The 17,584-nt window shown below is 34.1% G+C and overlaps 1 protein-coding gene across 4 annotated transcripts in view; it reads right to left on the bottom strand.

Moving 5' to 3' along the window:
• Nucleotides 1–17,584, bottom strand: part of RALGAPA1 (Ral GTPase activating protein catalytic subunit alpha 1) — a 222,410-nt gene that overhangs the window by 80,772 nt on the left and 124,054 nt on the right. For all 4 annotated transcript variants that reach the window (XM_068546053.1, XM_068546079.1, XM_068546070.1 and 1 more), the window contains exons 25-30: nt 16,568–16,696; nt 12,578–12,703; nt 9,976–10,034; nt 7,502–7,610; nt 6,027–6,137; nt 268–336 (exon numbers count right to left, since the gene is read on the bottom strand). In XM_068546053.1, the coding sequence (XP_068402154.1) occupies nt 268–336; nt 6,027–6,137; nt 7,502–7,610; nt 9,976–10,034; nt 12,578–12,703; nt 16,568–16,696 (603 nt within the window). The remainder of the gene's footprint in view (nt 1–267; nt 337–6,026; nt 6,138–7,501; nt 7,611–9,975; nt 10,035–12,577; nt 12,704–16,567; nt 16,697–17,584) is intronic.

Here is a 17,584-nt window from a genome sequence, read left to right as displayed (position 1 = left end):
AAGTAAAAAATTATAAATGGACAGAATATCCTCCCACGTTCCTTACAACCCTAAAATTCAAAGACTTTATCAGATGACCATGATTAACTTGAGATATAAACTAAAATGTGATTTAGTTACACTTAAATAATGGAAAGCTATATTTCAAATTATTTTAAACACAAGATTAATTAATGTTTCCCATGTAAATAGACATACCTTCACAGTTTTAAAATATAAGTATCTTACTAGATAACCACATATTAAATATTAAAAAATTTAAATTACCCTCTTATCCAGTTCATAAGATGAAGCTTCTGTACTTGGCAAAAGATGGGTAATAGTGGCTATTAGAATCTGTAGGAAATAAAGAAAATAGCTCAAAATATGTCAAACTAATGGTGCATCCTAAAACTTAAACAATAATGCTGAAGTGATACAAAATCTACTGCTGAAAGTTTATCCAAAATATATTAACATTGTTATTTCAAAGTAATTTTTAATAGGTCAGCTTTTCAAGTACACTTTTAACTATCAATCATTTACAATCCTAATGTACAGAACCAAAGTTATATATGCTCTGTTAACTATAAATGGATTTCTTAAAAATTCAAGTCATGAATCAATATGTATAAACATACAAATAATATATGTTCTGATAGAAAAATGAGAAGACATAGATAAGCAAAAAGATTTATAAAAACCATCTGTAATTTATCACTCAAGACATCTACTTTGCTCAACAAATTAGGTATAGAAGGGATGTATCTCAACATAATAAACACCATATATGACAAGCCCAAAGCTAACACCATACTCAAAAGATAAAAAGTTAATATCCTTTCCTCTAAAGTCAGGAACAAGATAAGGATGCTCACAACTGCCATTTCTATTCAACACAGTACTGGAAGTCCTACCACAGCAATTAGGCAAGAAAAAGAAATAAAAGGCATCCAAATCTGAAAGGAAGAAGTAAAATTATTTCTGTTTGTACATGACATGATCTTATATATAGAAAATCCTAAAATTCCACCAAAAAAAAAAAAAAAAACTGTTAGAACTCCTAAATGAATTCAGTAAAGCTGCAGGATGCAAAATCAACATACAAAAATCAGCTGCATTTCTATACGCCAACAATAAACTATCACAAAGAGAAATTAAGAAAGCTATCCCATTTACAACAGCATCAAAATCAATAAAATACTTAGGAATAAATTTAACCAAGGATAAGACTTATATGCTGAAAACTAGAAAACACTAGTGAATGTAGCTGAAGACACAAATAAATAGAAAGATATTCCATGTCATAGATGGGGAAGAATTAATATTGTTCAATTGTTCACACTACCACAGTGGTCTACAGATTCAATGCAACTGAATGCAAAATTCCAGTGGTGTTTTTCTCAGAAATAGAAAAAAACTATCCTAAAATTTGAATGGAACCACAAAAAAACCCAAAGAGCCAAAGCAATTTGAGAAAGAAGAACAAAGCTGGAGGCATCACACTTCCTGATTTCAAGCTTTATTATAAAGCTACAGTAATCAAAATATGGTACTGACAGTAAGGTACTGACATAAAAACAGGCACACAGACCAGTGCATTAGAATAAAGCCTAGACATAAACCCACACATACAGTCAACTAATCTTTGACAAGGGTCCAAGAACACACACACAATGTTGAGAAAACTGGATATCCATGTGCAAAAGAATGAGACTGGACCCCTATTTTATACCACTCATAACAATTAACTTGAAATGGATCAAAGGCTTAATATAAAGACCTGAAACCATAAAACTCCTAGAAGAAAACATAGGAAAAGGCTCCTTAACATGGGTCTTGGTAATGATTTTTTTGGAAATCATACCTAAAGCAGAAGCAATAACAATAATATAAACAAGTGGCACTACATAAACTAAAAGCTTCTGCACAGCAAATGAAACCATCAATAAAGTGAAAAGATAACTTACAGAATGGAAAAAAATATTTGCAAACCATATATCTGATTAGGCGTTAATATCCAAAATATACAAGGAACTTATACCCCCAATAGCAAAACTAACTAACTAACTAAATTTATAAATGGGCAAAGGATCTGAATAGACATTTTTCCAAAGACATACAAGTGGCCAACAGGAACATGAAAAGGTATTCAACATCGGTAATCATCAGGAAAATGCAAATCAAAACCACAATGAAATATCACCTCACATTTGTTAGGATGGCTATTTTTAAAAAGACAAGAGAGAACAGATGTTGGCGAGGATGTGGAAAAAAGGGAACCCTTATACACTATTGGTGGGAATGTAAACTGATACAGCCATTATGGAAAACAGTATGAAGGTTCCTCAAAAAATTAAAAATAGAACTACCATATAATATCACTCCTGGGTATATATCAGAAGGAAATGAAATCAGTATCTCAAAGAGAGACCTGCACACCCATGTTCACTGCAGTATTATTTACAATAGCCAAGATATGGAACAGCCCACATGCCTTTCGACAGATGAACAGATAAAGAAACTGTGGTGTACATATATACACAATGGAATATTATTCAGCCATAGAAAAGAAGAAAATCCTGTCATTCATGACAACATGAAAGAACCTGGAGTGCATTACGTTAAGTGAAATAAGCCAGACAAAGACAAATATTGTATGGTATCACTTATATGTGGAAAAGTAAAAAAAGCTGATTTTATAGAAACAGAATAGTGGTTGCCAGGGTCTGGGGTCTAGTGAACTGAGGAGATGTAGGTCAAAGGGTACAAATTTTCAGTTATAAAAATAATAAGTTCTGGGGCTTCACTGGTGGCGCAGTGGTTGAGAGTCTGCCTGCCAATGCAGGGGACACGGGTTCGAGCCCTGGTCTGGGAAGATCCCACATGCCGCGGAGCAACTAGGCCCGTGAGCCACAATTACTGAGCCTGCGCGTCTGGAGCCTGTGTTCCGCAACAAGAGAGGCCGCGATAATGAGAGGCCCGCGCACCGCGATGAAGAGTGGCCCCCACTTGCCGCAACTAGAGAAAGCCCTCGCACAGAAACGAAGACCTAACACAGCCATAAATAAATAAATTAATTAATTTAAAAAAAAAGTTCTGAGGATTTAATGTATAGTACAGTAACTACAGTTTATCGTACAGTACTGAATATCTTAAAGTTGCTAAGAGTAGACCTTAAGCATTCTCACCATAAAAAAATGTTAAAAATGTGAGGTAATGGATATGTTAATTATCTTGATCTTGGTAACCCTTCTACAATATCAAATCATTATGTTATATACTTTAATATAATACAATTATATTTATCAATTATTCCCCAATAAAGTTGGGGGAAAATAAAGAAATTTACTCTCATCTTCCCAGACATTTCGGTATATATACTTGTAAATATATGCCTTTTTTTTAAAGAAAGATTTCATAATGTGGCTTTTTAAATTAACATATATTATACACTGAACAGAATATGAATAAAATTGATACAGAGAATATGAAATAAAAGACCTTATTAAAAGAAAGCAAACATTCTTATAGTGTTATCATTTACCCTGGAAATTTCTTGATCTCATTCAATTTTTTAATGTGCATGTTCAAAATGTATAGAGGTAAATTTATTGTATTTTTATTGTATGCTATTAAATTTTTATAAATGATTGCTTCAAGTAGAAAAATTTCTCTAAACATAATTTATACCATAAAAGGCTTTACACACTAATAGAATCTAGTATATTAGAGATTAATACTTAATACTAGTAATAGAACTGGGCTTCTATTCCTAACTATGTAAGTAGGTAACCATTAGTGAAATGCTCTACTATTTTAGAATTTCATTTCTTCATTCAATTAGAGGTAAAGTATAACCATTTATCCGTAGGCACTGGCCACTATAATGTACAGTGAAGCAATCTGCAAAAACTCTACACACCTAAGAATTACTTAGGTAAGTATTAATAATATACAAACTGATGAAGAAAATAAGGGAAAGGATTTGGAGGCCTTCAAATGAACAAAAAAAATATGCTTACTTAAAGAACCTTAACTTTCAACAGAATAATCAATCTTAAAGGGTAAAATTTTCGAGTTTTAAAATTTCAAATGTTTTAATACTAATAGACATATATATGAACATTCACATTTACATCCAGTTATCATGTCCTGCATGATAATGATGGTAAGCTGCTGCCAACATTTATTAAAATTTATGTCCCATCACTTTTATGGCAAAAAGTGCTCAGCGTGTTACATATATTTTCTCATTTAGTCTTCAGAGCAACCCTGTGAGGTAGGTATTTTTATCCCAAATGTAAAGATAAACAAAGCCAGAATTTAGAGGACTGAGTAATTTGTTGATAGTTACGAAGTTAGTAAATGGCAGAGTCAGGGGTTAGTTAAACCAGGTCTAACCTTCAAACCCAACCTCTTAACCATAATACTATATTCAACTCAACAGATTATTTACCTAAGAGATTCTACATGCAAGTCATCCTAGACATAAAAAATAATTTTAAAAAATGCCATTGTCTTAAAGAAGCTCAGAATTTTTTAAAAAAAATATTTATTATTTGGTTGCATCGGGTCTTAGTTGCGGCACGCAGGCTCCTTAGTTGCGGCTCACAGGCTCCTTAGTTGTGGCATGTGTGCTCTTTGGTTGTAGCAGGTGGGTTACTTAGTTGCAGACCGCAGGCTCCATAGTTGTGGCATGTGAACTCTTAGTTGCGGCACGCATGTGGGATCTCGTTCCCTGACCAGGGATCAAACCTGGGCCCCCTGCATTGGGAGCATGGAATCTTATCCACTGCACCACCAGGGAAGTCCCAAGAAGCTTAGAATTTTTACACAAATAAATATATTTAGTGCTAAAATAGGGCCTGGCGACATGGTTGAGTGGGAAAAGTCTAGACTTGAAATTTTACAGACTTGGGTTTGAACCCTGTTTCTACCCTGTTAGCTTATGACTTTATATAGTTGCTATCTCCTCAGTTCTCTCATCTTAAATAAAGGGAGGAGAGGAGGCAGGGATAACAGTCCACCTCAAATGACTTTTTATGAATTAAATGAGGTAACATATGAAAAGGTGACTAGTATAGTGACTGATACATGGTAGTATATAGTAATATTAATTACTATCTTTCCTAAAAATGTTATAAGAATATGAAGATAAGAAAGATAAATTCTGGTTGGAGAGAACAAGTAAGGATTCTTATTTTTTGAGGAGATGGTATTTAAACCAATCACTGAAAGATGGGGGGGGGGGGTAAAGAAAAGTAAAACATTTTAGGTAAGAAGAAGACAGTGAGGGGTATGTTTAGGGGATAATAGCTGACTCAGGCGCCTAGACTACAGGGTATTTCATAAAAGGAATCAGTACATGATTCTGAAAAGATGGGTTGGGTCCTCATCTGGAGGCCTCGAATTAATTCCCAGCTAAAGAGTTTGGGTCTTACTTTATAGACAAAGGAAAACCACTCAGAGATTTTGTTTGTTTGTTTGTTCTTCAGGAAAGTGACATAAGAGTCATGTCAATGTGAATGATGACTTGGAGGGGATGACCTCAGAAGCCAGGAAACCAGTTTAGAAGGTTATTATAGTATCTCAAGAAAGAAATAATTAAGGGCTGAAAAATGTCATGTATTGTAGGAAGCATAGAACACACAGAATTTAAAAAAATAAAAATAAAAATAAACCACTTCATAAATGACTGGCTGAAGAGGAAAGGAAAGGAATGAATCAAAATAATCTCCTGATTTTGGTAACTGGAGGGATGGTATGTCTTCTAACCTAAGACAGGGAATGAAGCCTAATATACATTATAAAGACAACGGCAATGATAAATTTACATGTAGCATTTAAAACCAACCACATAATCTCTTAACATAATATAGAAAGGGACTGTCACGAACTTTGATATCTCAAAAAAGTACCCTGAGTGGCCATTATTTAGCTATGCAAAATTTAAAGAAAACTATTAAATAATTTTATATCTCAAGGTATCCAAATCTAAGGATCTTTAACAAGTCATAATAAGAAATAAATGAGAAATTACTTACTTGAATAATTTTCAAGGGAGAATCAGGCTGGTAAATCTGAAGTCTAGGTACATAATGAACCAGCATGTGAAGCATGTTACAAGCTACATGGGCTACTGTTTTATTTGTAAACTGTAATAATAATAAGAAAAAAACAAAAACAAAAAAGCACTGTTATAAAAAATTTCTTCCTGATATTATTCATCTCTGCATTAGCTGCTAAAAAATTTTAAATTGTATACATGTTTATTTTTGTCATTCTATATTTGTGTTTATTAAAATATTATTAGGAAGATAAATATACACCTGCAAAATAAATCATAACACATTCCAAAGATATAATTAACTTTATTTTTTCTTTGTAACGTTTGACTGTCCTCATTAAAGTTTTATTCCATTTTCTCTTACCTAGATTTCTGGAATGGCCTCTAAACTGCTAATCTTGTTATCCCATCTTTCCCCATTGCAATCTACTTACTATACTCAATACTTCCATATTATCTTCTGAAGAACTGTTCTGATGCTGACGTTCTCTATGCTTAAAAATCTTAGGTGACTCCCCAATGGTATAAAGTCAAACTTTTTATGCTTATCTCTCTATGACCAAATCTCACCCACTCTTCAAGCCCTGACCACGTACTTCCTCTTTCCAAAGTCTTCTCTGATACCTAAGTCAAAGTGACCTCTGCTTTCTCTGAACTCAATCAGCAGTTTATATGCACCACTCATTTAGTTCTCTCAGCTTTTTATATTTTATTACACTTATTTTCATCTTTTCAGCCATCATATTATTAATCTCTTCAATCTAGTATTTATATTTCTTTTTCATTCTGGTATTCCTCACTCTGCCTAGCAAAGCACCTCAAACATAGTATATACTCAGAAATATCTGTCAAATAAGTAATACTTGTACTTTGTGTGTTTAGAGTTCTATACAGATATTATAATACAAGTCTTAGGACAAAAAATAGTATCACTCATCTTTTTACAAATAAAAAATATCCATTTATTCATTCAGACTCTCCAAATAATCAGGTTATTATTTCTGAGCAAATCTTATTCTGGTCACAAAGAGGGCATTTAACTTGAATGATAAAGCTGAAAATTGAATAGCTCAAGAATTCAGGAAGTAATAAAGATCGAAGGGTAGGTTACAAAAATACTGATTAAGAAATGATAAACAGCCCTACAAATGTTGTTAAATGACTGGTTTCCTTTTTAGAAGTCATCCATATGTATCTTAAAGACAAAGCCAAATACATAAAATTTGAGATAAAATAGGTCATCACCAAGATATCCTAAAATCAAGAGTAGAACTATTCTTAAGGAAAAAGTCGGAATCAAAGAAATAATGTAATAATAAATTGATGAAAATATCTATTAAATGTTTTATTCTGTAAGGGCACAATATATAATTAACATTTAGAGAAAAATAATCATGCATTCTATACTATCTTAGTATAGTCCACTAAATATTTATTTATTTATTTACTTACCTTTAAGGAAACACAAATTACATTCAGAGCTTCCTTAATTTGAGGATGATGAGACTCATGGACTAGTTCTTCACAAATCCAAATACCTAAACTGCAAAGTGCTACACATCTGCAGAAAAGGCAACCAATAATGATACAAATAAAAGTGGATGAGCGTTTAAATGAAATGACACCACCACCACAACCAAAACACCCACAACCAACCAACCCAGAGTGAGCATGTACTGTTTAGGTGAATTAATCAATTTGTTACTGTTAATTAATAAATTTGTTACTTAGGAAGATAAAGTGGAGGAAAGCACATCCCCCAAACTCTAAGCCTTATTTTTTTTAATTTAATTTAATTTTTATTTTATATTGGAGTATAGTTGATTTACAATATTGTGTTTCAGGGTATAAAACAAAGTGATTCAGTTATACATATACATACATCCATTCTTTTTCAGATTCTTTTCCCATATAGGTTATTACAGAATATTGAGTAGAGTTCCCTGTTCTAAGCCTTATTTTCAACTATAATTTATTACCAAGATCATAGGTGGGGATAACACACAGGATCTTTCTAACAAACCCATGTTGATAAATTGATATTGTCATAAAGCTTCCCAAACAAATATGCAACATGCTTTCAAAAAGGAAAGAGTGGGGACTTCCCTGGTGGCACAGTGGTTAAGAATCCGCCTGCTAATGCAGGGGACACAGGTTTGAGCCCTGGTTCGGGAAGATCCCACATGCCGTGGAGCAACTAAGCCCGTGTGCCACAACTACTGAACCCGCGTGCCACAACTACTGAAGCCCGAGCGCCTAGAGCCCGTGCTCTGCAACAAGAGAAGCCACCACAATGAGAAGCCCATGCACCGCAACCAAGAGTAGCCCCTGTTCGCCACAACTAGAAAAAGCCTGCGGGCAGCAACGAAGACCCGACGCAGACAAAAATAAATGTTTTTTTTTTTAAAAAAAAAAAAAAAAGGAAAGTGTAATTTTATTGACTGATAGCAGCAGTCAGTAAGATATTATTTTCATATCTTTTACATTTAACATAGCTAGCTACAAATTCTTTTTAAAACAAATTGGGACCACAAATAAAAGTTATACACTTTATAAAGGAATTCCAACAGAAACAGAACTTGGAGAATTTTTGTTCTGTTTCCTAAAGTCTTGTGAAACTTCAGTTCCCTACTTCAACTGAGTTTCAGCTTGAAGAAAGTAATCTGATGATCAGAATCAGTAAAAATTCTATTAGTGTGTTCAAGTATAAGCTTCTGATGAAGCATATAATGTTTCTAAGTATTAAAAAAAAGTCAGCTCCTTCTAGTTTCCTGATATATCTTGCATGTCCTGATACTGATATTCTTAAATTAAATTCAGTAGAATGCTAAATTTCAGAACAATTCAATGCAGAAATATTTTTCTTCCTGAACATAATGGATCAGAAGTTAAGTCCCTTCTTTCAGTCTATCAGTGTTAATGCTACTAATTTACTATCAAAACTATAGAAAGTCTTCTATGTGAGGTCTACAGCTTCCTTTCTTCTCTACTGTTGTCCACCCATCAATCTTATGTAACATTTATAGATCTAAATAACCAAGTGACAGGTTTAGCAGTGGAAGGAGCTGTAATCCTAAAATAACAATAAACTCTGAAGTGAAGCAAAGTTCTCCATAGATGCAGCTAACTAAAGCCACAGTAAAAGGCACAGACTGGGAGTACAAATGCTTAAGTTTTTGTTTTTTGCTTTTTAAAGGTTAAGATCAGTTTTTGTGTGTGCGTGTGTGTGTACAGTTTCCTACATTCTTCAAGATGTCAAAATAATCTAGATTATTCCCAGTATGGCTCAACTTTCTGCTACTAGTCAGATTCTGGGGTATAAGTTTCTAAGCTTACATGTTAGGCAACATGCTGATTTAAATCAACCTTTTTGATAAAAGTTTAGTAACACAGACAAAATGCCACAGTTTTCACTTCTTAATGAGACATTTAAAAACAAAAACATTTTAAAATCTTATTATTTACATTCTATTTTTTAAAAATATCCTGATCAAATATTTATAAATATTAATATACACTATTTTCTTAGATATATTACTTTCTACAATAAAAATATTTTAATTCAAGTTAACAAACATTCATTGGGTAACCAGTACAATATTTCAAGGTACTACATAAGAGACAGTGACAAATATAATCTGAAGAGAAAGCAAAATCTACTTAAATACAATTAAAAGAAATCATTTTGGACACAGAAGGTGAAGATACTGAAGAAGGTGACTAGGATTTTATTTTTTTACTGAAGGGAAGGTTCATATTTAAATAATGAAAAAAAGTATTTAATCATCCAAATAATTTAAATTTGTGATTTAGAATAGCTTTTGAGTATCTGAAACAATCTGGACTGCTAAATAATTCAGTTAACTTCTAAAATAAAACTACAAACACAGAATAGCCATGTCAAGTCTTAAGAATATCTGACTTACCGTGCAGGACCAGAGGGCTCATCTCTTGCCGAGCTTAATACAGTTTTGATTATAAGTTCCTAAAATGAAGGAGAAATAATAGCAATGACTAAGATTTTTCATTCATTTATTTAACAAATATTTATTAAATAGCCACCACGGACCCAGGCACTGTGTCAGGCGCTAGGGATACAATAGCAAAATAAAACAGACATTTTTCGTTCTCATGTACATACTTTTAGTATATTCCAATGTTATTCATAAAATTAGCTAAATAAATAAAACAATGGTATGGTCTGAATGTTTGTGCCCCCCCCCCCCAAATTCGTACGTTGCAATCCTAACCCCTGAAGATGATGGTACTAGGAGGTACTTAGGCCATGAGAGTGGGGCCTTTATGAATGGGATTAATGCTCTTATAAATAAGAGAGACTCCCACAGAGTTCCCTAAGCACCTTCTACTCTGTGAGGACACAGCAAGAAGGCACCGGCTATGAACCAGGAAGAGGGCCTTCACCAGAATGTGATTATGCTAGAGCCTTGATTTTGGACTTAGCCTCCAGAACTGTGAGAAATAAATTTCTGTCACTTATAAGCTACCCAGTCTGTAGTATTTTGTTATAGCAGACAAATGATTTTTGAAATTTATCACCAAATGTGTATGTTCAAAAACTTTTTTCTTGATTAGAAGAGTGATAAAATGCTCACTATAAAGATAATTAAAGCAGATTTAATAGCTCAAAGGTATGAACAAAACTTTTCACGACTTTGAGAATTATCATTTAAAAGAAAGCTTCCTCTTCTTATGTGTGAGTTTTGGGATAAGTGCTAGTTAATAGTTAATATGGTTTTTAAAAATCATTCAATTATTCACTCATTAAGGATTTATCAGCTATATAGATTGTAAGCTCCTTAGAGGAGTAACATTCTACTTATCTTTGTGAATTTAGCACCTAGCCCAATGGCTAGCAATTAATAGGTACTTGGAAGCTACCTATTGTTTAAGCCCAAGAGCTTTCTAAGTAATAGTGTTATTTTGTTTTTTTTTAAAAATCACTTCAGCCATTACTGCCTATACAATGGCCAGCAAAGGACAAGGCCACTCTGATCATACAAATCACATATAGTAGGCTAGGCTATAAGCCCAAAGAAACTCAAAACGGCCTAAGCAAACTGAAACTCTTACCTATCTTGGACCTTCAGGATCTTCTGAAAATAGAAGAAACCAAAGCCATTGCATCCCTGAAGACCAAAGGTCAATTTGTATAGTTTTAATTAAATATCATTATAAATTTGCATCGGCCCCTACAATTTTATGTTTAAGTGAAGTTCACTTGTTTAACAAATGTTTTCGGAGTATATTCTACATGCCAAGCAACATGTTAAGCTCTGAGGATATAGCAGTAACTAAGACCTTGTGGTACTTATTTGTCTAAAGTATAAATCAGACACTGAAAAATAATTACAAGTGTGATTAAATGCTGCACAGAGAAATACAGGTGGTATGGAAAGTATATGCAAAACTACCGACAAAAATTTGATTTAAAACATTTCTTTCAGAGAAAGCACAAGTTTAAAAAAAAATCATGAGCATGACTTCTGAGGAGACAGAATGCCCCTCTCTCGTCCCTTCTTTATTCTCTTTTCCCTTCTAATTCTAGGGCCAATTCAGGTCAAACAGAGACCATCTGGCAATTACTATAACAAGCACAACTTCTTAGGACTGTTAAACCTGTGGCAATTTATAATACATGGGCATTCAGTTAGAGACAGGTCTTGACTTAGTGACAGAATTATTCACTACCAGGCACATTGCTGGGTCCAGAGCACTAAGTGCCTTTATCCTAACTAGGAGACCTGATCACACCACTCCCCTCTACCTTGGTCTAAGAATTACTGAGTCCAGAGGACTAAGGATGCTGATCATGTCACACCTTCCCCTTCAAACAGAGGCTGACCTCTACAGAGGCACAAAACAACTTTTCACCAATTTTTTTTACTTGAAATTTTTAAAAAGGCTTGTAAACAACAATTAGAGTATGTCTACTCCTAATTAGACACTATCTTTTTTTTTTTTTTTTTTTTTAAAGATTTACTATCTGGGTAAGCAATTGTATAGACAGTTCAATTTTGCACCATCTCTTACTCAAGCCTGTTAATGCTTCAGGTACATGGGATCTCCACCCCAATTCCACAGTTTCCTATAGCAGAATAGAATATTCCATTACATTGTTTGATTCATCACCTTGGAAAACTGGGAGAAGGAGACAGTCAAATATGCAGGTCGAGTGCCATCTCAATCTTAGAAGCCTTACATTAGCAGCATAGTATATGGCTCATGGGACTTCAATAAATGCTCAGTGAGTGAATGAATGAATCCTAAGATAATGACATGTGAGTGGGTTCAATAATGAGAAAATGTTTCCAAAGTAATAGTTATAAAAAAAAAAGGTTATGTTCCTAATGGACATTCCAGCCTTTGTGTCTGAGGGGTATAGCTGGCTAAAGTTCTTTAACAATTGTGTGGATTTCGAGAGGAAAATGAAGAACACAAATTTTACTGAATATACTGTTACGATTATAAAGTCATTTAAACGCTAAAAATTAGCACCTAATTTCTTACCTTAACATCTGTAAATTGAGACACAGCAATATCAGGAATGTTGGGATGGAGAGCAGGCAGTTCACAATACAAGTTGGGAAAGCAAACCAAAGATCCAAGAAGAACTTGTGCTTCCACCCTTGGTGCCTATGTATCAGATTTTAAAAATCTTTAATTATCAGAAAAATTACTGTATTACCTAACCAGATTACACAGGGAAGTCAAGAGTACAAGACAAAATTCAAAAAGGAAAGGGGAACACACAGATTAGGTTTTCATCTATACTTTCCACATAAACTACTGTTATTCTCAATAAATGCAATGAACAAATAGTAGAGCTTTCTTTAAGAGCAGCTAATAAGCAGAAATGTGGGTACAGCTAATGAGTATGTAGACAGGAATACAGTTTTAGCTAACAGCATAAAATTACCCTAATTTTGAGGAAAAATATAAAAACTTTCATTCTAAAGGCAACTCACACATCGTAACATACTGTTCTAATGAGCAGAAGACTCATGGTCTCTAGATTATATCTGTTACTATCTAAGGATGAATAGAGTAACTAAGGATGAAAATGGTCACTATATCTTCAAGACACCGGCATTAGTCTAGATATGTTTTATGATATTATGCACATGATAAAAACACTACCTATACTACTTACTAAAAACAAAATTAGAAATTATGCTTGGACTGCAGATGAAGGTAACTTTTCATCTTTTTTCCTTAGCTGTATTAAGCCATTTCTGAAGTATCAGCACTGAACATTTCTTTTTTCTTCTGCCTTCTTGCATGCCCACCTAACATCAACATCCACCTACTGATAAATTGCTTTGTTTACTAAAATACCTAAAAATTGATTTATATGTTTAATAACACCAATCTATTAGAAATATAAAACTTCTTCTATTTACATAAAACAAGAACCTATCTCCAAAGGATTTCCTTGTTAATAAATGTTATAACAGAGGTGATGGAGTAGTATTCTATTATGATTTTCAACAAAACAACTCATTTCCATATTAAAAAAATAATCTAGATTTACAGATACAAGGCCAGCAGCATAATGGGGTGGGGTAAGCTCACACCCCCCATCCGGATTTAAAATCAATTTTACTATAAAAATGAAACTGAAAAAAACCCCCAATATTTAATGATAGAGATTAGCTAAGGGTTTTTCCTTAAAGTTGGATAAAAAAACTGGGAATATTCATTCAGGTATGTGGGGCATAATGGGAGGCAAAGCTGGAATGGAACTGTAATTAAGAAAGGCAAAACCTAATCAAATTACTTTGAAATCTGCCTGAGGGCGGGGGGATTAACAAAAGGAAGATGATATGTGTGGGATCTAAAATGAAACTCCAAAGAGCAAGATTTAGACTGTGTATCTCCAACACCGTCCAGAGGAAAAGACTGCCCATAACCTTACAGTGGAGATGTGTCAGGTTTACTTCTTGTAATGATTTGGCTTCCTATGCAGGCTTTCTCAATAGGTGTTCCTCATAAGAAGCACAGAGAACAGAAAACAACTGTTTTTTAAATTTTCCCAAGGATGTTACATAAGTAGTATCCTTCTAGATATGAGGAAGGTTTAGTCACATAAAATGGATGCCTAAGGACATCAGGGCTGTAGGAAATGTGCCGACTACTCATCTGGAATAATCAGCTAACTGAAAAGTTATAGTTTCATAGTAAATGCATAAAAAAATGGCATTGGTTTATGCATCAGGCTCCTCTGAGTTCTATCAGCTTTTGCCAGTATCCAAGAGATTGATAATCTGCGTACTCTGATAATACTACAATAGCCTTGTAACTTGTTTACTATCTTTAGTTTGTCTTCCATTTAATCTATCTCCAGTTTAATACACTTATTTAACATTAGCAAAGCACAGATTTAATCATCTCTCTCCCTACTTTAAAAAATTCAACTGTTTATCTAATATAAAATATAGCATTATAATCTGATCCCTGGCATTAATAGACCCTCCAAGATATAGTCTAAAGCAGTGCTTCTCAATCTTTACTGTCCATACCAATTATTTGGGATATAGTTAAAATGTATATTCTGTTTCAGTAGGTCTGGGATGAGGTCTGAGATTCTGCATGCCAAATGTTTCCGGTGTGCAGACCACATTTTGGGTAGCTGGGATCTAAAGTACCTTTCTGTTCTTTGTGTCCACTACTCTCTAGTTAGACTAACTAGCTTGTAAACAAAATGAATTATTTGTCATTCCTAGGACACAGCTTACTCATGCCTGTTTCCCTATGCCTGGAATACCTTCCCCCTTCTCCATTTTCACTCTTAAGAATACTACTAATCTTTCACGGACCTACTCAAATATCTTTCCCATGGAACCTCCTTATATCCCTTAAAAAAAAAAGATCTCTCCTCTGTCTTAATTACCAAATAATTTTATTTTGTTTAACAAACACTTAAACTGCACATACAATGTGTCATATAATGTTCCAACCATGTTACAAATATTAACTCAAATCCCCATAAAATAACCAGATGAGGAAGGTTACCTCCATTTTATAGATGAGGAAACTTAGACACAGAGAAATCAAGTAACTTGCACAAGATCTCACAGCTAATTAAGTGGCAGAGCTGGGATTTGAACCCATGCTTTTAACCACTATGCTAAGCTCCTCCTACTGGCACCTCTTTGTTGTCCTACATTCTATAGTTGTTAATATATTTTTCTATCTTCCCAGCAGTAGACTATACGTTCCCTGAGTACAATGTGTATCTCATTTATTCTATATCCTTCTATATTCCACCCAAAGGAACACTTTGTACACAAGGGGAAACAAAAGTTTAATAACCACAAAAGGGCTTAGCACCATGTTGAACACATACTAAGTGCTGAATATATATTTACAGATTCAATTAATAAATACCTATAACCATGATGCTGTGCCAGGCCCTGAAGATGCCAAGATAGGTAAGACATGATCACTGTTCTCCAGGAACTAGGGAAACAGGGTTAAAACTAGCTATAAATATGGGTTGTTCTCTTATTTGCACATTTCCTCTAGGTGACTGTATCCAGTTTCATGGCTTTCAATAGCATCCGTAAGCTAATGTCTCCCAGCTTTCCATTTTTGGTCCAGACATCTCCTTTGAGGTCCTGACTTGTACATACAGTGGCCCTTCTGACATCTCATGGGTGTCTAACAGGCAGCTTCCTATGCCCCAAATAGAACTCCTTTTCATTCACTGTCGGTCTTTTGCAGCTTATAAATGAAATAACATATGTTAAACTGCTTTGCAAGTTATAAAGCACTAGTCAAAGTATGACTGATTTTTCTTTCCCAAATACTTTTAGTTTTTCCCAGTAGACGTTCAATTATTTCTCATTTATGCTTTGTTCCAGGGTGATCTTTCTAAAATACAAATGTGATCATGTCACTCTGCTTAAAATCTTTCAACGGCCACTCATTCTTTCCTTAGGATGAAATCTAACCTCTTGAACACTAGAAACAGAGTTACTGCCTTCCTCCTTAGTTCACTTCTGCCACTTATATCTGAACATGTTCCAGTTATACTAAGTTACCTGGCATTGTCTCACAGCTCCAAACTGTATGAAAAATCCTCACATGCTGTTTTAGAGTTTACTCCTAGAGCATATTTCTGGGTTACCTCACCTATATTTCTTTCTTCTCTTTTGCTATATAGCTCATTGCCCATTTTCAAAATTTTCTTCCTTCCCTGTTTGTTTCTTTAGATTTCCTCAATTTTAAACTGTTTTGCTTATCAGATTTAACCCATTTTTGTAGCTCCTGGGCCAATTTATCAAATAATTTTAGTACTTTCTTACACTTCAGAATTGTTCACTTTTTTTTTTTTTTAAAGTGGGAGAGACAATCAATTCTAATTAAATTACGTATCTTCCTGAACATCAGTTTGTTATATTTTATCAACAATGGCTCTTCCTTTGTTGCTCTGTTAGCTGAATCTTGGTTAACCGCAGTTTGTTATATTGTGAAGGACAGGAAATAAAAACTTACATTGAGAAAAGCTGAAGAAGCCACTCTACCAGCTGCTACAATAAAATCCATAATAAGCATTGTGGCACCAGGCAAACCAAGTGAAAAAAATTGAGGTGAGCAGTGCTTGATGATTGTATTGACAATATCCTTAGGAATAAAGAAAAGAGGAGAAGAAAAATATCACAAATGTAATCTTGGGTATCAGCTAATCAATATCCTTAAAAATAGACAATGTATGAAATAATGAAACAGGTAATAACTATAACTGGTTGGCTAACTGGAAAGACTAATTTTAATTCTTCCAAAGAATCCATGCTTAGTACTATATTTTGTCACAGGAAAGTAAACTGAAAACACTTTTTTTTTTAACTGACATCAATACAGCATTTTTTTTTCACCCTAGAGAGCCAGTTAGAAGGGGCTCTGCTTCGGAGGGTTAAAAATAAGGCCCATGTCATCTGTTAGACTCACCTGGAGGGATTGTTAAACCACAGACTGGTGGGTTCTACCATCAGATTACTAACTGAGTAAGTCTGGGATGGGGTCCAAGAATTTACATTTCTGACAAGTTCCTGTATGATGCTAATGCTATTTATTAGCATCATTTTATTTTAGCAACAATTTTATTTCATCTCAAAGCAGCATTCTACTTTATTATTGGTTTGCAGAATAATAAGGTCCCCACTGAAGTTTCTATTCTCTTTTCATCAACACCTTCCCACCATCCCCCCCTTCCCAAGGCAACCTGGAAAGCAACAGCAAACTTTGCTGTGTTGGACCTTCCTTCACAAGGAAGGATACTCCAAATGGCCCCCTTGCCATGTGGAACTGAAGAAGCTGAGGATAAGCCCGGGCAAAAATGTGGTCCACTGACTGCTGAGTCAAAATACATTACAGCTTAGGACACAAGACACCAGAAGCAAATATTTTGAAATAAATCTGAAAGCAAAGGTTAAAAATGTTGACTACAACATACACACTTAGCTTTCTTCTCATTTCTGTTTCTTGCTTTAAAGGTTTTCTTATTCTCTGCCC

This window comes from Eschrichtius robustus, chromosome 1 (genome assembly GCF_028021215.1).
Source record: "Eschrichtius robustus isolate mEscRob2 chromosome 1, mEscRob2.pri, whole genome shotgun sequence".
Taxonomy (NCBI): Eukaryota; Metazoa; Chordata; class Mammalia; order Artiodactyla; family Eschrichtiidae; genus Eschrichtius; species Eschrichtius robustus.
The sequence above is the reverse complement of the archived record's forward strand: the minus strand, read 5'-3'. Positions and strand labels throughout refer to the sequence as shown.